Here is a 23,460-nt window from a genome sequence, read left to right as displayed (position 1 = left end):
GATCCGACAGCCTGGGGTCTATTACTGAGGAAGTTGTGTATGAAGTGGATGAGAGGGGATGACATTTTTTAGTTTGCTGCCAACCAGATGTCGTTGGTTGGTGTTAACACTAGAAGTGCCAAGCGCCAGTCATTTGACTGCTGACGCGCATTACTAGAAGCGCCGTGTAGGTTTGACCTAGATATACCTAGAACTGCCGGGCTGCAGTCATTTGACCGCAGTGATTACAAAAAAAAATATAGCCGCAAGCGGCGATGGCGGGCCCGAGCACCTGCGGTGCGGAGACCTGTGAGATTTCGGAATCTAACAAAGCAACATGTGCGTGTTGGTGGGCATGTGCATGAGCAACACACATGCCCACCAAATTCGGTCAAGTTTCCTGAATGTATGTGTCAGCCACAACAGACAACATGCTAGGTAGCGCTATAGAGTCCCTAAGCCACTCCCTAGGCCAGAGCTCTATCTCTGACTATCGATAGCAATAACGCACAAGCCCACCAAATTTGGTTCATTTTCGTGAATGCGTGTGTCAACCACAACAGACAATGCACTAGGTGGCGCTATACAGTCCCTAAGACAACCTTGGCCAGAGCGCTGTCTCTGAATAGCTATAGCAATAACACACATGCCCACCAAATTTGGTTCATTTTCGTGAATGTATGTGTCAACCACAACAGACAATGCGCTAGGTGGCGCTCTAGAGTCCCTAAGCCACACTCTAGGCCAGAGCTCTGTCTCTGACTAGTGGTAGCAATAACACACAAGCCCACCACATTTGATTAATTTTCGTGAATGTATGTGACAACTACAACAGCCTATATGCTAGGTGGCGCTATAGAGTCCCTAAGCCACACCCTTGGCTAGAGCTCTGTCTCTGACTAGCAATAGCAATAACACACATGCCCACCAAATTTGGTTCATTTTCGTGAATGTATGTGTCAACCACAACAGACAATGCGCTAGGTGGCGCTCTAGAGTCCCTAAGCCACACTCTAGGCCAGAGCTCTGTCTCTGACTAGTGGTAGCAATAACACACAAGCCCACCACATTTGATTAAATTTCGTGAATGTATGTGACAACTACAACAGCCTATATGCTAGGTGGCGCTATAGAGTCCCTAAGCCACACCCTTGGCTAGAGCTCTGTCTCTGACTAGCAATAGCAATAACACACAAGCCCACCAAATTTGGTTCATTTTCGTGAATGTTTGTGTCAACCACAACAGATAACGTGCTGCTAGGTGGCGCTATAGATTCCCTAAGCCACACCCTTGGCTAGAGCTCTGTCTCTGACTAGCAATAGCAATAACACACATGCCCACCAAATTTGGTTCATTTTCGTGAATGTTTGTGTCAACCACAACAGATTACGTGCTGCTAGGTGGCGCTATAGAGTCCCTATGCCACACCCTAGGCCAAAGCTCTGTCTCTGACTAGCCACAGCAATAACACACAAGTCCACCAAATTTGGTTCATTTTCGTGAATGTTTGTGTCAACCACAACAGATAACGTGCTGCTAGGTGGCGCTATAGAGTCCCAAAGCCACACCTTAGGCCAGAGCCCTGTCTCTGACTAGCAGAAGCAATTCCACATGTAGCTGCCAAATTACATACAATTCCTAACCTTTTTTCTGCCTATAACACCAACTTCCTGTTTCTTAATAAAACGCCATAATTCAAACCTTCGCCATTTCAATATACTTCAAAAATTCAAAAATCTGGTCGCAATTCCTCTCGGGCAACCCCTCAAGATCATTTTAGTGCTGATATGACATGATTTCGATAAACCGTCTAGGAGAAGTATTTCAAAATACGTGATGTGCAAAAATCATAATCATAATCATAACTCAAATTCTTCTAAGATTCACTATATAGTTTGAATGTAAAACGTGTTCAGAATAATACAACACACATGTCCACCAAATTTGGTTCATTTCCGTGAATGTATGTGTCAACCACAGTAGACGGCGCGCTAGGTGGCGCTATAGAGTCCCTGAGCCACACCCTAGGCCACAGCTCTGTGTCTGAGTATCAAATGCAATTCTACATATGCCAGCTAAATTGCAAGAGTTTTAGAGCATGCCAAGTTGGTGAAAAATGTTACTGGTAAGATAATTATACTATAATAATAATAAGAAGAAATATAGCCGCAAGCGGCGATGGCGGGCCCGAGCACCTGCGGTGCGGAGACCTGTGACATTTCGGAATCTAACAAAGCAACATGTGCGTGTTGGTGGGCATGTGCATGAGCAACACACATGCCCACCAAATTTGGTCAATTTTCCTGAATGTATGTGTCAACCACAAAAGACAACACGCTAGGTGGCGCTGTAGAGTCCCTAAGCCACACCCTAGGCCAGAGCTCTATCTTTGACTATCGATAGCAATAACGCACAAGCCCACCAAATTTGGTTAATTTTCGTGAATGTGTGTGTCAACCACAACACACAATGCGCTAGGTGGCGCTATACAGTCCCTAAGACACCCTTGACCAGAGCGCTCTCTCTGAATAGCTATAGCAATAACACATATGCCAACCAAATTTGGTTCATTTTCGTGAATGTATGTGTCAACCACAACAGACAATGCACTAGGTGGCGCTATAGAGTCCCTAAGCCACACCTGAGGCCAGAGCTCTGTCTCTGAATAACTATAGCAATAACACACATGCCCACCAAATTTGGTTCATTTTGGTGAATGTACGTGTCAACCACAACAGACAACACGCTAGGTGGCGCTATGGAGTCCCTAAGCCACACCCCAGGCCAGAGCTCTATCTCTGACTATCGATAGCAATAACGCACAAGCCCACAAAATTTGGTTCATTTTTGTGAATGTGTGTGTCAACCACAACAGACAATGCACTAGGTGGCGTTATACAGTCCCTAAGCCACACCTGAGGTCAGAGCTCTGTCTCTGAATAACTTTAGCAATAACACACATGCCCACCAAATTTGGTTAATTTTGGTGAATGTACGTGTCAACCACAACAGACAAAGCATTAGGTGGCGCTCTAGAGTCCCTAAGCCACACTCTAGGCCAGAGCTTTGTCTCTGACTACCGATAGCAATAACACACACAAGCCCACCAAATGTGGTTAATTTTCGTGAATTTTGTGTCAACCACAACAGACAACGCACTAGGTGGCGCTATAGAGTCCCTACGCCACACCCTATGCCAAAGCTCTGTCTCTGACTAGACATAGCAATAACACACAAGTCCACCAAATTTGGTTCATTTTTGTGAATGTTTGTGTCAACCACAACAGATAACGTGTTGCTAGGTGGCGCTATAGAGTCCCAAAGCCACACCTTAGGCCAGAGCTCTGTCTCTGACTAGCACAAGCAATTCCACATGTAGCTGCCAAATTACATCCAATTCATAACCTTTTTTCTACCAATAACACCAACTTCCTGTTTCTTAATAAAACGCCATAATTCAAACCTTCGCCATTTCGATATACTTTTGAAATTCAAAAATCTGGTCGCAATTCCTCTCGGGCATCCCCTCAACATCATTTTAGTGCTTATATGACATGATTTCGATACACCGTCTAGGAGAAGTGTTTCAAAATACGTGATGTGCAAAAATCATAATCATAATCATAACTCAAATTCTTCTAAGATTTACTATATTGTTTAAATGTAAAAGTTGTTCAGATTGATACAACACATATGCCCATCAAATTTAGTTCTTTTTCGTGCATGTATGTGTCAAACACAACAGAAACGGCGCTAGGTGGCGCTATAGAGTCCCTGAGCCACACCCTAGGCCAAATCTCTGTCTCTGAGTTTCGATTGCAATTCTACAAATGGCTGCCAAATTACAAGAGTTTTAGAGCATGCCAAGTTGGTGAAAAAAAAAAAAACAGGTAAGACGGAAGAAGAAGAAGAAAAATAATAATCTGAGCAAAAACAATAGGGCCTTGCACCTACGGTGCAGCCACTTTCAGTGGCCGCACCTCGGTGCTCGGGCCCTAAATATAGCCGCAAGCGGCGATGGCGGGCCCGAGCACCTGCGGTGCGGAGACCTGTGAGATTTCGGAATCTAACAAAGCAACATGTGCGTGTTGGTGGGCATGTGCATGAGCAACACACATGCCCACCAAATTCGGTCAAGTTTCCTGAATGTATGTGTCAGCCACAACAGACAACATGCTAGGTAGCGCTATAGAGTCCCTAAGCCACTCCCTAGGCCAGAGCTCTATCTCTGACTATCGATAGCAATAACGCACAAGCCCACCAAATTTGGTTCATTTTCGTGAATGCGTGTGTCAACCACAACAGACAATGCACTAGGTGGCGCTATACAGTCCCTAAGACAACCTTGGCCAGAGCGCTGTCTCTGAATAGCTATAGCAATAACACACATGCCCACCAAATTTGGTTCATTTTCGTGAATGTATGTGTCAACCACAACAGACAATGCGCTAGGTGGCGCTCTAGAGTCCCTAAGCCACACTCTAGGCCAGAGCTCTGTCTCTGACTAGTGGTAGCAATAACACACAAGCCCACCACATTTGATTAATTTTCGTGAATGTATGTGACAACTACAACAGCCTATATGCTAGGTGGCGCTATAGAGTCCCTAAGCCACACCCTTGGCTAGAGCTCTGTCTCTGACTAGCAATAGCAATAACACACATGCCCACCAAATTTGGTTCATTTTCGTGAATGTATGTGTCAACCACAACAGACAATGCGCTAGGTGGCGCTCTAGAGTCCCTAAGCCACACTCTAGGCCAGAGCTCTGTCTCTGACTAGTGGTAGCAATAACACACAAGCCCACCACATTTGATTAAATTTCGTGAATGTATGTGACAACTACAACAGCCTATATGCTAGGTGGCGCTATAGAGTCCCTAAGCCACACCCTTGGCTAGAGCTCTGTCTCTGACTAGCAATAGCAATAACACACAAGCCCACCAAATTTGGTTCATTTTCGTGAATGTTTGTGTCAACCACAACAGATAACGTGCTGCTAGGTGGCGCTATAGATTCCCTAAGCCACACCCTTGGCTAGAGCTCTGTCTCTGACTAGCAATAGCAATAACACACATGCCCACCAAATTTGGTTCATTTTCGTGAATGTTTGTGTCAACCACAACAGATTACGTGCTGCTAGGTGGCGCTATAGAGTCCCTATGCCACACCCTAGGCCAAAGCTCTGTCTCTGACTAGCCACAGCAATAACACACAAGTCCACCAAATTTGGTTCATTTTCGTGAATGTTTGTGTCAACCACAACAGATAACGTGCTGCTAGGTGGCGCTATAGAGTCCCAAAGCCACACCTTAGGCCAGAGCCCTGTCTCTGACTAGCAGAAGCAATTCCACATGTAGCTGCCAAATTACATACAATTCCTAACCTTTTTTCTGCCTATAACACCAACTTCCTGTTTCTTAATAAAACGCCATAATTCAAACCTTCGCCATTTCAATATACTTCAAAAATTCAAAAATCTGGTCGCAATTCCTCTCGGGCAACCCCTCAAGATCATTTTAGTGCTGATATGACATGATTTCGATAAACCGTCTAGGAGAAGTATTTCAAAATACGTGATGTGCAAAAATCATAATCATAATCATAACTCAAATTCTTCTAAGATTCACTATATAGTTTGAATGTAAAACGTGTTCAGAATAATACAACACACATGTCCACCAAATTTGGTTCATTTCCGTGAATGTATGTGTCAACCACAGTAGACGGCGCGCTAGGTGGCGCTATAGAGTCCCTGAGCCACACCCTAGGCCACAGCTCTGTGTCTGAGTATCAAATGCAATTCTACATATGCCAGCTAAATTGCAAGAGTTTTAGAGCATGCCAAGTTGGTGAAAAATGTTACTGGTAAGATAATTATACTATAATAATAATAAGAAGAATAATCTGAGCAAAAACAATAGGGCCTTGCACCTACGGTGCAGCCACTTTCAGTGGCCGCACCTCGGTGCTCGGGCCCTAATAATCTGAGCAAAAACAATAGGGCCTTGCACCTACGGTGCAGCCACTTTCAGTGGCCGCACCTCGGTGCTCGGGCCCTAATAAATCTTTTCACTCGATTACATTCCAGGACCCTACGTTCACGACTTTTCCTAAATATGCGTGTTTTATCACCCAGTATTTTTACATGATCAAAAGCACACCGGTACAAGCTAGTTTAGAGCTATTTTGGTATTACTTATTTCACAACAATGCGAGTCTCACGTTCGGCCATGTTTTTCCAGGCTGCTATTCTCTTTTCTCACAGCAGATGTCGCAAGGGTTCCCATAAATTTCCTGTCAGTCGGGCATGAGGATAATATAATAAAACATATAGTTTATATATGTGGAATATGTAGCCTATCTTTAAAGCTCAGACTAATGTAGGCTAAGCATTTTCTTACATATTTGCTGTAAATAGTTTACTACTGTACAAACTATTTTCTATTATGATATTCATTCCAGGTTTTTGCGACGGCGGGTGGCTCAATACCCTAGTATCTCTCTCATTGCTCGAATGGATATATCAGTTGGTCTAGGGGTAAATATCTGACCTTCTATGCGAACGGCCAGAGTTCGATTCCCGGGGTATCTCTTTTTAACTCTCATCTTTAGATTGAGTCTGGATGATATCAGAGATGTTCGATAAGTTTGTAAGAAACAGCACAGCTGTTCCCGATCAAGGCGTGTTGTCGCTTTACACAATATGGCCAATAAACCAGACAAATTTGGCATCAAATTCTGGGTGGCTGCTGACGTTGAGACCAAATATATGTTGAACGCATTTCCCTATCGGGGGAAAGACGAAAGTAGGCCGGTCCATTCGCTATTCGCCATTCGCTATAACTATTGGACCTAAGTTAACACTACGCCTATGAACGTATCTGTGTATTTATTTTCAATTGGCTAGGGTCGAATGAAAAAGCGGGACAGATGCTCAATTTGTGTGAGGCGGGACAAAGGGTAAAATTGTTGTACAGTACAACGTAAAGCGGGGCAGGTGGTCACCGTATTCACATCGTATTCTTCACCATGCCACAGAGAAAAACGCAAATGCAAAATGCTCTCTCTGCTTCGCCTCTAGGTCTTTGCCAAGAGTAGGCTATGTTGCGGTCCATTCGCTATTAAAAGTGCATCTTCTCTTTTTCGTGGCCACACTGCCCATGGCTGCTTAACCTGACCGAAGAGCGAGAGTGAGTTTTTACCATTAGCGAGAGTGAGTTTACCATTAACGAAAAATTATTTCGCCAGCCAATAATTTTCTGAGCCAAATTGAGCCGCCACCTGACAAACTTTGACTAAGCCAAGACTTTTTGCATCTAAAAATAATTATATCAGAGACACGCGAAAAATCTTCAGGGCCCGCGGTTGCACAAACACCAAAACCAAAGATTGATGATATGAACCAAATATTCTGGAACAGACGGATTTACAGCATTGAACGCAATAGGGCCAGGCTATTAGGCTGCGACTTCCACCGTTTCCTCCCTAGAGATTGCTGCACTGCTCACAACCCATGCAGTCTACAATGAAGTGAAATGTGAAGAACGTTGTCCAAAATAATACAATAACATTGTGTGTTGAGATCTAGTACAATATAGACATCTGTAGACATGAAGTGGCAACTAAAGCCATTATCAGTCATGAAAACTTTGGCGGCTGCAGGCACCATTTAGGTTTTGGCTGAGCCAGCTAGCCAGCCAACAACTTCACCAGCCAGCGGTTATTCTCAAAGCAAATGGCTTCGGGGTCTATACATAACACACTATCCATTGCAAATAGCCTATTTGAAACCGATCATTCCCCTTCCCCCATACACTCGTCTAGGCTACAGACATCACCGCTGCATTGAGGACTATTAACTGCCTCCCCACCCCCTCTCTCTGTCCCCTGTAGGCTGTAGGCTGGCTAGGCAACTCGTGGAAGAATGCGCAATCATGTTTCATCGCATATGCGCGTTTCAGAATGTTCGAATTCGCCAGCGTGCGTGTAGTTGTGTGAATGGAAAAGAATAGAATAGAATATAGCCTACTTTATTGATGCCTTACTCAAAAGTACTTCAGCCCTGAATAAGTCGGGGATCGAACCAGCAACCCTTGGATCATGAGGCTGACGCTCTTACCAGTTGGCTACGCCTACACTTCGCTGTTACGTTAAAATGTGTGTCTCAATCCTGAATCTCGAATTCATATGGAAGTTAGCTTAAATTGTAGAAACAATAGGCCTATAGCTTTTTTTCAGCAGACATCGCAAACATAGCCTACACATTCGCAAAACGGAGAATATCTTTCACTCGCGCATATGCCTGCTCAGCATAACTCTATCTCCCTCCCTCCGAGGTAGCTAGACCCTAAGATGCTTCTCCCTAAATGAATGAAAATTGGTGTTGGGTCGACATTTTTCATCCTTCTCCTCCCGTCGGGTCAGGCTCCTATCGCAGAACGCATGCCTCCATTTTAAAATAACATTTCTACGTAGCATAGGCTACAAAATGTAAAAACGAAATATAAAAAATGAAATACTATGAAAAAGTTGAAAGTCAAGTTTGCTTAAGGTTTGTTCAAGAACTCTTCCAGAGTTTTTACCTCAAACAACGCAAATCAACACAAATAAATGAACAGATAACTCAAACGTGCTGTATGTCATAATGAAACAACTACAGACTATACAACACGGTCTGACACGAATGACGCATGGCTTAGTGCAAACTGAATTTATGACCAAACGATTTGATTCGTGCACGAAGCGCCATCTAGCTATCATTATGTGTAAGTAACAGCCTCCCATTCTAAGGACTCAGCGGTCTTTTGACCGCCTCGCCACGCCTTAAGTAGTTCACACCAGCACGGCGCTTCTAGTAGGTCGTCAAAGCGGTCAAATGACCGGGGCGCGGCGCTTCTAGGTATAAGTGGGTCAGAACGGCCCGGCGCTTCTAGTGTTAAAAGCTAAACTGAAGTCAGTGAAGTTCACCCTACAGTAGCATAGTGGCCAGGAGTGGCCAGGTGTTGGAGGAGTGTGTGAATGACTCTGCATGCCACTGCATCCTCTGTTCCCCTCCTAGTCATAGTTCCTCCCCTCCTGGTCTTGTACACAAACTGATAACTGAGAGGATGGTATTCAATATCAGTTTGTGGAATTATGGGGATAAGTGCAGCTGGTCTGTAGTGGTTGAGTTCAGAGGGGTCTCTCAGGACCAGGGATGATTACAGATGATCTCCAGATTACAGATGTTGGGGATGTCTGACAAGAATGATTAACAGTAGAGAGAGAAAAGGACAAGTGAAAGTTCCAGAGCACAGGTCTTGGACGGCCTCCCTATGATCTTATCTGGTCTGGGCACCTTGCCAGGTTTACTGCTCCTGAGTTGGTGCTGCACACCTCTCTCTGGGAAGGCCACAATGTATGACTGCTCAGGTGCTGGTACAGTAGATCCTTGAGCTGCCTCTCTCATTCAGCTGAAAAGTTGGCCTACAAAAAGGAGCCAAAGCTGCCATCTTTGGCCATATAAGGAGTTCCGGGTGTTAATTGAAGCTAACTACCTATGGCAAGAGATATTGTAAGTTAGCTCTGGGGTTATTTTCCCATAGAAAAGATCAAGATACCGGATCTCCTTATTTGGGCAAAGATGATCGAACTTCAGAGGTCTATTGGTGATGTCCAGGTTTTTGGGGTGGAGCCGGTGAATGTTTTCAACTTCTGAAAGGTTGCCTTTGTTCATGCTGCTGAAGTCTTGTATTAAAACATGTCACATTTACTACACTGCTGCTTGCTTGAGTAGGTCTACAGTACTTTGTCTATTCAATTAATCTCCCGCTCTAAAAGAGAGAACGATTCTTGAATGGTACGTGGCTGCTCTGAAATCATTGGCGGAATATTGTACCATACATCCTGGTAAATCATGGGAATTCAGGTTTTTTGTCAGGGAAAATCAGGGAAAAGTCATTGAATTTTACATTTGAGTTGAAGGAACACGTCACCATTTTTTCATATTAAACTACGTTATTCCCTTAACTAAGACGAGTTGATACATACCTCTCACGTTTCAATGCGTGCACTCACTGGCTCTGGCGCGCGGCGCTACTTTGATAACACTTACAGTGCCTATAGAAAGTCATCATACCCTTTTGAAATAGTTACTTTTTTTGTCTTACAGCCTGAAATCAAAACCAATTTTAAAAACAATCTGTTTCAGTTTAATTCACAAATATAGCTGTACAACATCAAAATAATGAAAAAAAAGTCAACAGTTCTGAAAATTAATAAAAAAAATAAAAACTAGAATAACAGGGTTGGAAAAGTCATCATACCCCTGACTTAATACTTTGTATAGCTTCCTTTTGCTTTCATTACAGCCCCCAATCTGTTTGGATATGTCTCTATTATAGCTTTGCACACCTAGATTGGGGAATATTTGCCCAATCTTCCGTGCAAAATTGTTAAAATTCAGTCAAATTCTGTAGGGAATGGCGATGGACTGCTCTCTTCAAGTCAATCCACAGATTTTCTATAGGATTTAAGTCAGGGCTCTGACTTTGCCACTCAAGGATATTCACCATCCTATCCTTAAGCCACTACTTCATTCTTTTAGCAGTATGTTTATGACCATTGCCGTGTTGGAAGGCGAATGACCTGCCCGTATTCAGCTGTCTAGCATGGGGGCTGCAGGTTTTCCTCAATCATTTGGGTGTACTTGGCAGCATGCATTTTCCCTCCTATCCTGACCAATTGCCCAGTCCCCACTGAAGAGAAACATCCCCACAACATAATGTTGCCCCCACCATGCTTCACACTAGATATGGTGTGTTTTGGGTGTGTTTGGGTGTGTAAACTGTGTTTGGTAAGCGCCTAGAGCTCAGTCCAAAAAGTTCAATCTTAGTCTCCAAAAAGTTAAATCTTAGTCTCTTCTGACCATAAAAGCTTTTTCCACATGGTAGCAGAATATTCCAGATGTGTTTTTGCACTGAACTCCAAGCGCAATGTTTGGTGAAAACACAGTACACCACCCAAAACACACCATACCTAGTGTGAAGCATGGTTGGGGCAACATTATGTTGTGGGGATGTTTCTCTTCAGCAGGGACTGGGCAATTGGTCAGGATAGAAGGGAAAATGGATGCTGCCAAGTACACCCCAAATTCTTGAGGAAAACCTGTGTCCCTCTGCTAGACAGCTGAAGATGGGCAGGTCATTCGCCTTCCAAGACGACAATGATCCTAAACATACTGCCAAAAGAACAAAGCAGTGGCTTAAGTATAGGATGGTGAATATCCTTGAGTGGCAAAGTCAGAGCCCTGACTTAAATCCTATAGAAAATCTGTGGATTGACTTGAAGAGAGCAGTCCATCGCCGTTCCTTACAGAATTTGACTGGATTTTAACAATCCTGCACGGAGGATTGGGCAAATATTCCCCGATTTAGGTGTGCAACACTATAATAGACATATCCAAACAGATTGATGGCTGTAATGAAAGTAAAAGGAAGCTCTACAAAGTATTAAGTCAGGGGTATGATGTTATTCTAGTTTTTATTTTTTTTTATTAATTTTCAGAACGGTTGACTTTTTAAAAATTATTTTGATGTTGTACAGCTACATTTGTAAATAAAACTGGAAAAGATTGTTTTTAAAATGGGTTTTGATTTCAGGCTGTAAGACAAAAAAAGTAGCTATTTCAAAAGGGTATGATGACTTTCTATAGGCACTGTAGCTAGCTCAGTTCATTCATTAGGATCCAAACAGAGATGAATTTAGAAACGACCAAACATCTCCATGTTTTCCCTATTAAAATACAGTAAGATGAGTAGTCACACGACCAAGTATGGTGAGACTAAATAAAACGTGGTGTATTTCTAAGTGGTTAAGTTTTCCTGTGACTGTATGGGTGCAGCTATTGGCCTTTCTTCAGTGTTAATTGCTGTGAATGATGAATTCTTGTTGTGTGTTTAGGAACATACTGGCCCAGGATCAGTCCATGTGTGGATTGTGTGAGCAGCTACTGAGGGACCCGGTCACCACCAGCTGTGGACACAGTTTCTGCAGGCAGTGCATCAGCAGCTACTGGAGCCAGTCTGGTCCATCAGGAGACTACAGCTGCCCCCAGTGCAGAAAGAGACCCAGAACACAACCCATTATAAACCCTGACACAACCATGGCACAACCTTACCTATACCTATCTACAGCCATGGCACAGCCCCACCTATACCCATCTACAACCATGGCACAACCTCACCTATACCCACCTTCAACCATGGCACAACCTCACCTATACCCATCTACAACCATGGCACAACCTCACCTATACCCACCTTCAACCATGGCACAACCTCACCTATACCCACCTACAACCATGGCACAACCTCACCTATACCCACCTACAACCATAGCACAACCTCACTTATACCCACCTACAGCCATGGCACAACCTCACCTATACCCACCTACAGCCATGGCACAACCTCACCTATACCCACCTACAACCATGGCACAACCTTCGTCATACCAACACAGTGAAATGGCACTTCATCTGAACCCATATACAGACATGGCACAAGGTCCATACCCACACACAGACACGGGGCAGCGTCCTCAGTACTCAAACTCAGCCACGGGGCAGCTTAATCATCCACACATCCAGCACCCTCTTTATCCACACAACCACACGGCACAGATCTCTTCACAGCCTCCCTTAGATGAGCACACAGTCATGACAGCCAGCACCCATCTGCAAACTGAGCATGCTCCAGTCAAAAGGGCCAAACTAACAGGTGAGTCTAGAAGATATGTGTCCAAGAGCAGGACTTGTGCTTGGATAAAAATACCATTTATTTGGAATAAATTCAAATGTTATACACTATTAATTGTTAAGATAGCACAATTTTTAACACTTACTAATTAGTTATGAATTATGTTGCGTTTGTTTGTTTGTTTGTTTGTTTAATGCCAAACAGATGATGTCCTGACCAGAGTACTGATGACCCATAAAGCCAGCATGAAGAGGAGGTTTGAGAGCATATGTGAAGGCATCATAAGGTCAGGGACTCAAACACTCCTGAACAAGATCTACACAGAGCTCTACATCACAGAGGGAGAGAGTGAAGGGGTGAATAATGAGCATGAGGTTTGGCAGGTAGAGTCAGCATCCAGGCCACAAACCACAGAAGACACAGCAATCAACTGTAATGACATCTTCAAGCCCTTACCTGGACAGGAGAGACACATCAGAACTGTGATGACCAAAGGGATTGCTGGCATTGGAAAAACAGTCTCAGTGCAGAAGTTCATTCTTGACTGGGCAGAGGAGAGAGCTAACCAGGATGTAGATTTCATGTTTGTGCTTCCATTCCGTGAGCTGAATTTGGTCAAACATGATCAGTACAGTCTTCACCGGCTCCTGCTTGACTTCCACCCTGAGCTTAGAGAGCTAGAGGATGGTGAATACAAAGACTGCTGCATTGTGTTCATCTTTGATGGTCTGGATGAGAGTAGACTTCCACTGAATTTCCAAGGGAACCGGACATTGTCTGATGTAACACAAACATCATCAGTTGATGTGCTGATGACGAGCCTCATTCAGGGAACACTGCTTACCTCTGCTCTCCTCTGGATAACCTCCCGACCAGCAGCAACCAGTCAGATCCCTTCTCAGTGCATCAGTCTGGTGACAGAAGTACGAGGGTTTAATGACCCACAGAAGGAAGAGTACTTTAGGAAAAGGATCAGTGACCAGAATCAAGCCAACAGAATCGTCTCACACATTACAGCAACCAGGAGTCTCCACATAATGTGCCACATGCCAGTCTTCTGTTGGATCTCAGCCACTGTCCTTCAGCAGATACTGGAACAGGATGATGGGAAGGAAGCCCCCAAAACACTGACTGAAATGTTCATACACTTCCTGCTTATCCAGACCACTAGAAAGAACCAGAAGTATCAAGTGGAAAATGAGACAGATAGACAGAGGCTCCTGGATTCACACAAGGGTGTCATATTGAAACTGGCAGAGCTGGCTTTCAAGCATCTGGAAAATGGCAATCTCATGTTCTATGAGGAAGACCTGAGAGAGTGTGGCATTGATGTCAGTGAAGCCTCAGTGTACTCTGGCATGTGCACTGAGATCTTCAGGGAGGAATGTGTGTTTCATCACAAGAAAGTCTACTGCTTTGTCCATTTGAGCATCCAGGAGTTTCTTGCTGCACTTCATTTATTTGGCTCCTTCTTGAGTAAGAACATGGAGGTCCTGGAGCCATTTATTAGCAGAAAGTCCAAGTCTTTGCCAGATGTGCCTCTAGATGAGCTGCTGAAGAATGCAGTGAACAAAGCTTTGGAAAGTAAGAATGGACACCTTGATTTGTTTGTTCGCTTTCTTCATGGCATTTCTCTGGTGTCAAATCAGAGACTTTTGCTAGGCCTCCTGACACACACACACAGTAGCCTAGAGAGTGTGAAGAAAACAATCAAGAACCTGAAGGTAATGCAGAGACCAAATATCTCCCCCGAGAGGTGCATCAACCTGTTCCACTGCCTGGTGGAAATGCATGACTCTTCTGTTCATGATGAAATCCAGGCTTTCCTGAGGGCAGAGAAAGGTGCCGTGAAACAGCTCACACTGGCTCACTGCTCAGCCTTGGCTCATGTGCTTCTGATGTCTGATGAGGTGCTGGATGAGTTTGACCTGAACAAATACAAAACCTCTCCAGAAGGTCGCAGGAGACTGGTTCCAGCCGTGAGATGCTGCAGAAAGGCTCTGTGAGTTATGTTCTACATTAACAAATGATGCTACATTTTTGAAAGTATTGTTCTGTTGTCAGAATGGATTATGTTTTAAATTACACTTTTATAAGGAGGTGTTGCTATAGATAGCATGGTTTAAAGGTAGCCTGGGTGCAGCCAAACGTTAGCCCTGCCTATTGTGAGGATGACGTAGTCAGGCTAGTTTAAAGGTGCACAGTGTGATGGGTTTAAAGAAACTTTGTTTACATTCACAACTTTGAGAACAGTCTTCCACAATTCACATTGTTTAGTACAACATTTACATCAGACAAGAGAAATGCGTGACACCAGAAATGGACTAACACTACACAGTGTTGTTTTAACCGTATTAGGACTTGACATATTGCCTTTCTATTGTAGACTTGCTGGCTGTAAGTTAACAGAGAAGTCCTGTGAGATTGTGGCCTCAGCTCTGCAGTCTGCAAACTCCCCCTTAAGAGAGCTGGACCTGAGTCAGAATGACCTGCAGAAGTCAGGAGAAAAACTGGCCTCTGCTCTTCTGAGTCCAAACTGCAAACTGGAGACACTGAGGTCAGTAATATTGTTACAGTAGAGCTGTGAGCTGAGCAGTTACTCATCCAGGCTTAGAAAACACTAGCAAGAGAACCTACTGTAGACTGACTAATTTATTGGTTGTTTGTGATACATTGATCTGGTATGTTTCACTTACTAGTGCTATGAGATGGTTATTTTATTCTGTTTTATTCTTTACTGTATTCTACTCTATTTATTATTTAATTGTTGCTGTGGACTGTGCGGTGAGTCTGAAATAAAGACTGAATGGAAATGTATTGTAGACTATTCACAGAGACACTGTTGTTAACCGTAGACTGTGCTAAGCATACAGTACCAGCATCTGTGTTTTACTTTTGAATTGTACCCTCTTTGATTTTACTATTTGTAATTCTCTGTGACATGGTTTATGTGTTCACAGACTTGTTGGCTGTAAACTGAAAGGGGGATTTTTGGCCTTGGCTCACAAGGGAGCAAACTCCCACCTAAGAGAGCTGGACATGAGTGACAGTGAGCTTCAGGACTGTGGAGGAGAACTGCTCCATCAACCACTGAATCAAGACTGTAAAGTGAGGTCTGTATTTTTGCGCAGTGCACACAAACTGGTGCATTCTATGGGATCTAAAAACTGTCCATCTTTTATTCGTTGGCATTTTATATTTGGGATTATATGGAGCATGAAGGACATGTTGCTTATAGTGTTTTCCTCTCTCACTGTAGACTCATCAACTGTAGACTCAAACACAGCTCCTGTGTGGTTGTGGTCTCAGTTCTGCAGTTATGTATTTCTCAACTGAGTGAGTTGGACATGAGTGGTTGTGATCTGCAAATATCAGAAGAGAAGCTGCTCTCTGGTCTTAGAGATCCAAACTGCCAACTTGAAAAACTGAGGTCAGTAATACACTGAAAGGCACATAATTCACAGAGGTCTTATCTGCACATTAAAGTTGAAGTTTATATATGTCATTCGAGTCATAATATGGATTGCAGATATTATCTGTAAAATGTCTAAAGTGGAGAGAAATTGAGAATCTCACTGTTATGGGGTGAATCAATATCTTTTATTGTTATGTTAATGTTGATGTGGGAGAATTGGTCCCAGTTGGTGGTATAACACTCCCTGCTGATATGTCCCATTTAAATTACTGTTACTGTTACTGTTACTGTAACTGTGTTAACCATTCAATATCAACATCAGTGTTTTACTCTAGCATTGATATCTCTGATTTCACTATTTGTAATCTTTTGTTACATGCTTTATTCTTTTACAGACTTGTGGGCTGTAAACTAAGTGGAATATTTGTGGCCTTAATAGCGATATACAAAGAATTCTCTCAATCAAAAGTGTGAAGTTGTTACACTTTAGCAGATATTAGCTGTGTTAGGGTGTTGGGACCCATTTACAGTACTACTCTTTTTCTGTCTCACTAGTAGACTTGCTGGGTGTGAACAGACAGTCCTGGATGATCACAGCCTCAGATCTGCAGTCAGAATGATCTTTAGTAGTCATCAGTCTATGTTAGCTAAAGACGTAGACAATAACAACATCTCTAATTACACATCATCTGATCTCAATAATTTGTGATATCTGTTGATTCTGTATGTTTTACAGACTTGTTGGCTGTAAACTGAGAGGGAGAATGTTGGCCTTGACTCTTCAGTGGGCAAACTCCCACCTAAGAGAGCTGGACATCAGTGACAGTGAGCTTCAGGACTGTGGAGGAGAACTGCTCCATCAACCACTGAATCAAGACTGTAAAGTGAGGTCTGTATTTTGCACAGTGCACACAGACTGGTGCATTCTGTTGGCTCTAAAAACAGTCAAAATCCTTTTTACTGGCATTTCATATTTGGAAATGTAAATGGTATCGAGGATTGTTGTTGATGTTTTCCTCTCTTACTATAGACTGATCAGTTGTAGACTCAAACACAGCTCATCTGAGGTTGTGGTCTCAGTTCTGCAGTCATATATTTCTCAGCTGAGTGAGTTGGACATGAGTGGCTGTGATCTGCAAACATCAGAGGAGAAGCTGCTCTCTGGTCTTAGAAACCCAAACTGCCACCTGGACAAACTGAGGTCAGTGATATTCTGAAAGAGTTCACACTCACAGAGGTCTTATCTACACATTCACATTGAGGTTCAAGTTTAAGTGCATTTGTCATTCCAGCCATATCTAAAACATCTGCAGTGAAGTGGAAATGTTTCTCACGACTAGCGTGCATTTACAATCAACTGAAAGATAAAGTAAAACAAAAATCGGTGTTAAATCGGTACCTATGTATAGAAACTTGTGTGCTAGATACAATGAGTTTAACAGTTGTATGACCTGTGGGTAGAAGCTTTGGCAGCATCAGATTTCTGAAGCAATATCTCCTTCCAGACAGCAAGAGAACAAACAGTCCATGTGCCGGGTGAGAGGAGTCTCTTATAATGCAGAGAGCTTTCTTCCTGCACCTGCACCAACTCCACACTTTGGAGATACAGTGGAGTAGAAGACTGTCACTGTTCTGAGATGCTAGACTCAAGGCATGAGTTTGAGTAGCACTGGGCTTTTAATGTCCATGTTGATGTGAATGAACTGGTCCCAGACCTGTCTGTTACAGTATATAATAGAATAATACTCCCTGCAGATGATACACTAACAACATCAGTTTTCACCCCTCATGTGTCCTCTCTGATTCTACTATTTGTGATTCTCTGTTACATGGTTTATGTTCTTACAGACTTGTTGGCTGTAAACTGAGAGGAAGGTTTTTGGCCTTGATTCTTCAGTGGGCAAACTCCCACCTAAGAGAGCTGGACATCAGTGACAGTGAGCTTCAGGACTGTGGAAGAGAACTGCTCCATCAACCACTGAATCACGTCTGTAAAGTCAGGTCTGTATTTTGCACAGTGCACATCTTGTTTTCTGTCCTTTCATGTTTGGAATGTAAGGAGTATAGAGGACCTGTTGCTTATAGTGTTTTCCTCTCTCACTACAGACTCATCAGCCGTGGACTCAAAGACAGCTCCCGTGAGGTTGTGGTCTCAGTACTTTCATACATTTCTCAACTGAGTGAGTTGGACATGAGTGACTGTGATCTGCAAACATCAGCAGAGAAGCTGCTCTCTGGTCTTAGAAACTCAAACTGCCACCTGGAGAAACTGAGGTCAGTAAAACTCTGGAAGACTTCACAGAGGTCTTATCTACACATTCAAACTTGCAAAGAATTTTGACATTCAGACTTAAAAGCATAGAAGCATTTTGAGAAACATTTGTCTCTGATTGTTGTGCCTGGTTTGAGAGAGTTGACCCCAGATCAGTTCAGCGCTCCCTGCTGGTGTGTCCTAGCCTGGCATAGCCCTCCGTAAGCTTCCGCTCAATTTTCATTTCCCTTCACCATTGGGTCTAATCCCATTGAACTCGATTTCTCAGGATGCATTCCATCCGGGACAATCAGCAAACAGGGGGGATCGGGGGGGGGGGGGGGGGTGTTAACGATGACGTCGAGTATATGCGCGTTGTAGTCTCTATGGCTGTCACGACCAAACGTTAGCGATTGGGTAAAATCAGGCCCAATCGTTTCAAACTTCAACAGAGTTCATGCCTCCTGCCTGAAATCGATTCTGAATGGAGTAGGTCCAGGCCCTCTATACGATATTAGTACGAGGGTTTGGTATGACCAGGCTAGGTGTGTCCATGCACATATAGAGCTCTACATCCACACAGGGAGCTGGACACTGAGGTTGGGATGATTAGTGGGAGTCCATTTTCAGGGAAGCTGTACAAGACCTAAGCTGTATTATCTCATTTTGCACACTGTTTTTCTCAAAGGGATATTACTACTTTAATATTCATCATAAAACTAGGCAGTGACCCAACACATTGCAACAAGACTCATTTAGAGATGAAGCGGTCAGGCTACAAAGTCTGTAATTGCTGCAGGAAGAGGATTCTGTGATGAAAACTAATTTCAATCACAACCCCATTCTTACAAGTAGAAACTATTATTTTACTCAATGTCCTCTATTCCTTTCCCTGTTTATTTGTATTATAATGTGTCAATGTCTGTTAAAGAATGTTAATAAGATTTTAGCTAAAAAAAAAACCTGATTTAAATGGTAAGCATATGAATGTATATATGCCACCATTCTGTTTTCTGATGTCTGTCTCTTGCCCTCTCACTCTATGCAGACTTACTGGTTGTGAGCTAACAGAGGAATCCTGTAAGGCTGTAGCCTCTGCTTTGCAGTCCTCCATCTGTCTAAAGGAACTGGACCTGAGTGACAATGACCTGAAGGAGTCTGGAGTTCAGCTTCTCTCTACAGGACTCAGTAGCCCTCACTGTAAACTGCAGTCTTTAAGGTGTGTACGTGCACACATATTGTGGCACTGATGGCTGCCCGTCTGTAAATCTTTGGAATAAATCATCAGCTGCAGTATGTGTTAAAACAGACTGAGTCAGTGCCAGTTTTTGAAAACAAGCTGTGAACTGATGGCATCAGTGCTGCGAGGGACACCTTCCCAGCTCTGACCTGCAGGATGTAGTTTTACATCAAGTACATTGTCATGTTGATATTAACAGAATAACAACTACATTTCAACTAAATGCTTACAAGCAGAAACTATTATTTTAATCAGTGTCCTCTATTATTTCTATATTAATAATGTTTATAATAACGATAAGAATATGAATGTATTAATATCACCATTCTGTTTTCTGATGTCTATCTCTTGCCCTGTCACTCTATGCAGACTTGCTGGTTGTGAGCTAACAGAGGAATCCTGTAAGGCTGTAGCCTCTGCTTTGCAGTCCTCCATCTCCCTAAAGGAACTGGACCTGAGTCACAATGACCTGAAGGAGTCTAGTGTTCAGCTTCTCTCTACAGGACTCAGTAGCCCTCACTGTAAACTGCAGACTTTAAGGTGTGTATGTGCACACATATTGTGGCACTGTTGGCTGCCTGTCTGTAAATCTTTAGAATAAATCATCAGCTGCAGTATGTGGTAAAACAGACTGAGTCAGTCTACCCATGTCTATGTGCTGAAAACCTATTTCCAGCACAACTCTATTCTTACAAACAGAAACTAGTATTTTAGTCAGTATCTTCTATTCCTTTCCCTCTTTATTTATATGATAATGTGTCAATTTCTGGTAAAGAATGTTAATAAGTGTTTTGTTTTTTTTGGTGTGTGTGTGTGTGTGGGGGGGGGGGGTGTTCAAAGCTTATAATGTTGATAATAATGATAAGCATATGAATGTATTCATGCCACCATTCTGTTTTCTGATGTCTATCTCTTGCCCTCTCACTCTATGCAGACTTGCTGGTTGCGAGCTAGCAGAGGAATCCTGTAAGGCTGTAGCCTCTGCTTTGCAGTCCTCCATCTCCCTAAAGGAACTGGACCTGAGTGACAATGACCTGAAGGAGTCTGGAGTTCAGCTTCTCTCTACAGGACTCAGTAGCCCTCACTGTAAACTGCAGTCTTTAAGGTTTGTATGTGCACACATATTGTGGCACTGTTGGCTGCCGGTCTGTAAATCTTTGGAATAAATCATCAGCTGCAGTATGTGTTAAAACAGTCAGTGCCAGCTTCTGAAAACAATCTGTGAAATGATGGCATCAGTGCTGCAAGGGACACCTTCCCAGCTCTGACCTGCAGGATGCCGTTTTAGATCAAGTACATTGTCATGTTGATGTTAACAGAATAACAGTAGATCCAGAGGTGATTACCAGGGTATTTAAAACGACATGCTTTAACAAGGCAACAGGGCCAGATGGCATGTGTGCTTTTCTTATTAAACCATTTGCTGAGGAACTCCCACCGGCCTGGCATCCACTCTTTCAGCTCTCTATAGATTCCCAGTGTGATGTGGCAGCTCATAGGCGCGTCCTAATGGCGGCCGCTATGAGCTTTCATCTGCATTTTACCGTTTGAACTCACTCATGCTGATAACTTCACTCCTGTCCTCCATTATACATGTACTCATTGTTCATTCCCCATGCTGTGTGTATTGTTAGTGTGTGTAGAAACGGATGGGTGCACACATACTGAAAACCGCACCAAACATTTCACTCACCTTTCATTTATTCATTCCATATAAAATTATGTTTATTGAAAATATCCATATATGGCAGTAACATCAGACAGGTTACATCTTACAAATATCTAGGGATGCACTTTTGATACAGATCTTAACTGGCACACACATGGCAAATATTTAGACAAAAATCCACCAGCGTCTCCATTTCCTGCGGAGACTGAGAGTGTTTGGGGTTTGTGAGAGCATCATGTTCATTTGGTATAGAGCCACCATAGAGTCCATCTTGCACTATGGCATCACCAGCTGGTTTGGACATCTGACAGTTAAGTTCAAGGCCCAACCAGGTAATGTGGTCAGAACAGCTGGACAAATGATGGAGTCCCTTCTCTCCTCACTCTCCAAGACATATCTGAGCAGTCCACTCTACAGCAGGCTGACAGAATTCTATCTGACCCCTCCCATGTGCTGTACCAAGAATATGAGCTCATGAACACAGGAAGGAGGTACTGTACAGGGTCCCTTTCTGTTTAGCACAATCACTACAAACATTCCTCTGTCCCCCTGTCAGTCAACATGATGAATGGGCAACGTGGGCAGAACAGTAGGAAGGCCCAAAACCAATACCAAGTGTTGAGTAGGGGGCTGTGTATGGGGGCTGAACTGAGTGGAGATGACCTGAGGCTGTGGTGTATGGATGTGCTGTGTGTGACTGGAGAGTACAGAGAGAGAGAGAGAGAGAGAGAACAGAGAGAGAGAGAGTGTCTACTTTGGGACTGTGCTTAATGGGACTGGGTGGGAGAGAGTGCTATTTATGGGCTATTTATTGGGCTTTTAACATGATGTGAGTGTCATTTATGGCATGACAGATGGCTGTGAATGTGTGCCCTTTTTGTATTCTATATTTTTATTTACTCTAAGTATAACATATGTGCTATGTTCTGTGATGTGTTGTGTATTGTGGCTGTGGCAGCTTACCCCTTATCCAAAACGCATTTCTCCCTTGGGAGACCTAATAAAGGAACCTTGACCTTGATGCAGGAATTTCAGAATATTGGAAAAGAGAATGCAAAAGTCAGTTAGATACATTTGGTCTTATCTGATCAATCAGGAAGAGAACAATTATTTGCCGTAAGTTAAGTTAGCCCCTAGGAATATGAATCACCCCTGCTGCCCAAATGACACTACAAGACAACAACAACAAGTTATTTACATGGCTGCAGAGTGTGTAATGTAGTGTTTCTCCAGTCCATGTCCCTGCTGTGTACATAATGTGAGTGCTACACACATCTGTGCCTGTGTCCATCCTCATGAGATACAGTGACCTCATGGTGCTGAAGGATGGCCTGAAAATGTCCAGTGTTCAAAGACTGACCTTCCACTCTCCTTTTGAAACAGGCTCAATCTGTGCCACCTCTCTAAAGTAAGCTGTGAAATGATGGCATCCGTGCTGCAAAGTGCACCTTCCCATCTGAGAGAACTGGACATGAGTGACAATGACTTGCAGGATGAAGGAGTGAAGCTGTTCTGTGCAGGACTAAGAGATCCACAATGCAAGCTGGAGACACTGAGGTCAGTAATTAGGAATGTAATGTATTATAGTACTGTATGTTAACCACCAGGAAGAAAAAAACAATGTGCCTGTGTGATGTCAAATTGTACATCTGTGAATATTGATATTGATCTGCACTTGTCATGTTAAATGGTGACATTTAGGGATTGTCAGTCAAACTGACTGAATAAGCAAATTACCTGTATACCTTTTACTGCATTTCCTTCATTTATGATTAAGAAAGACCATCTGTTGTTTCAGACTGTCTGGTTGTCTCATCACACATGAGGGCTGTTCTCTCTTGTCCTCTGCCCTCAAATCAAACCCCTCCTACCTGAAACAGCTGGACCTGAACTACAATCACCCAGGAGACTCAGGTGTCAGAGAGCTCACAGACAGACTTAATGATCCCAGCTGTAAACTAGAGACGTTGAGGTGAGATGTGTTACATCTTAGATGACTTTCTAGTGGAGCTGTTCATCCATTTGTGTCCTGTGTTGGAGAGCTTTCTGTGTGGAGACTGGATATTCTGTCACGTTTCCAGATTATTCCCTTCCACATATTAAACTGGGCATGATGTGGCCCTTTAAGTACTGCAAGTAAAAGGCAATCCCCCAGACTTACAGTA

General features: G+C 43.3%; 1 protein-coding gene across 2 annotated transcripts in view; it reads left to right on the top strand.

The window, feature by feature from the left end:
- The window catches only part of LOC134087248 (uncharacterized), a 42,154-nt gene that overhangs the window by 13,873 nt on the left and 4,821 nt on the right, over positions 1–23,460 (top strand). For both annotated transcript variants that reach the window (XM_062540632.1, XM_062540642.1), the window contains 14 exons: positions 11,924–12,741; positions 12,925–14,722; positions 15,107–15,277; positions 15,681–15,833; positions 15,980–16,150; positions 16,872–17,024; positions 17,166–17,336; positions 17,984–18,136; positions 18,242–18,409; positions 19,435–19,605; positions 19,996–20,166; positions 20,561–20,731; positions 22,679–22,852; positions 23,094–23,267. In XM_062540632.1, coding sequence (XP_062396616.1) covers positions 11,924–12,741; positions 12,925–14,722; positions 15,107–15,277; positions 15,681–15,833; positions 15,980–16,150; positions 16,872–17,024; positions 17,166–17,336; positions 17,984–18,136; positions 18,242–18,409; positions 19,435–19,605; positions 19,996–20,166; positions 20,561–20,731; positions 22,679–22,852; positions 23,094–23,267 — 4,617 coding nt within the window. The remainder of the gene's footprint in view (positions 1–11,923; positions 12,742–12,924; positions 14,723–15,106; positions 15,278–15,680; positions 15,834–15,979; positions 16,151–16,871; positions 17,025–17,165; positions 17,337–17,983; positions 18,137–18,241; positions 18,410–19,434; positions 19,606–19,995; positions 20,167–20,560; positions 20,732–22,678; positions 22,853–23,093; positions 23,268–23,460) is intronic.

Source organism: Sardina pilchardus, chromosome 1 (genome assembly GCF_963854185.1).
Source record: "Sardina pilchardus chromosome 1, fSarPil1.1, whole genome shotgun sequence".
Classification (NCBI taxonomy): Eukaryota; Metazoa; Chordata; class Actinopteri; order Clupeiformes; family Clupeidae; genus Sardina; species Sardina pilchardus.
The sequence above is the reverse complement of the archived record's forward strand: the minus strand, read 5'-3'. Positions and strand labels throughout refer to the sequence as shown.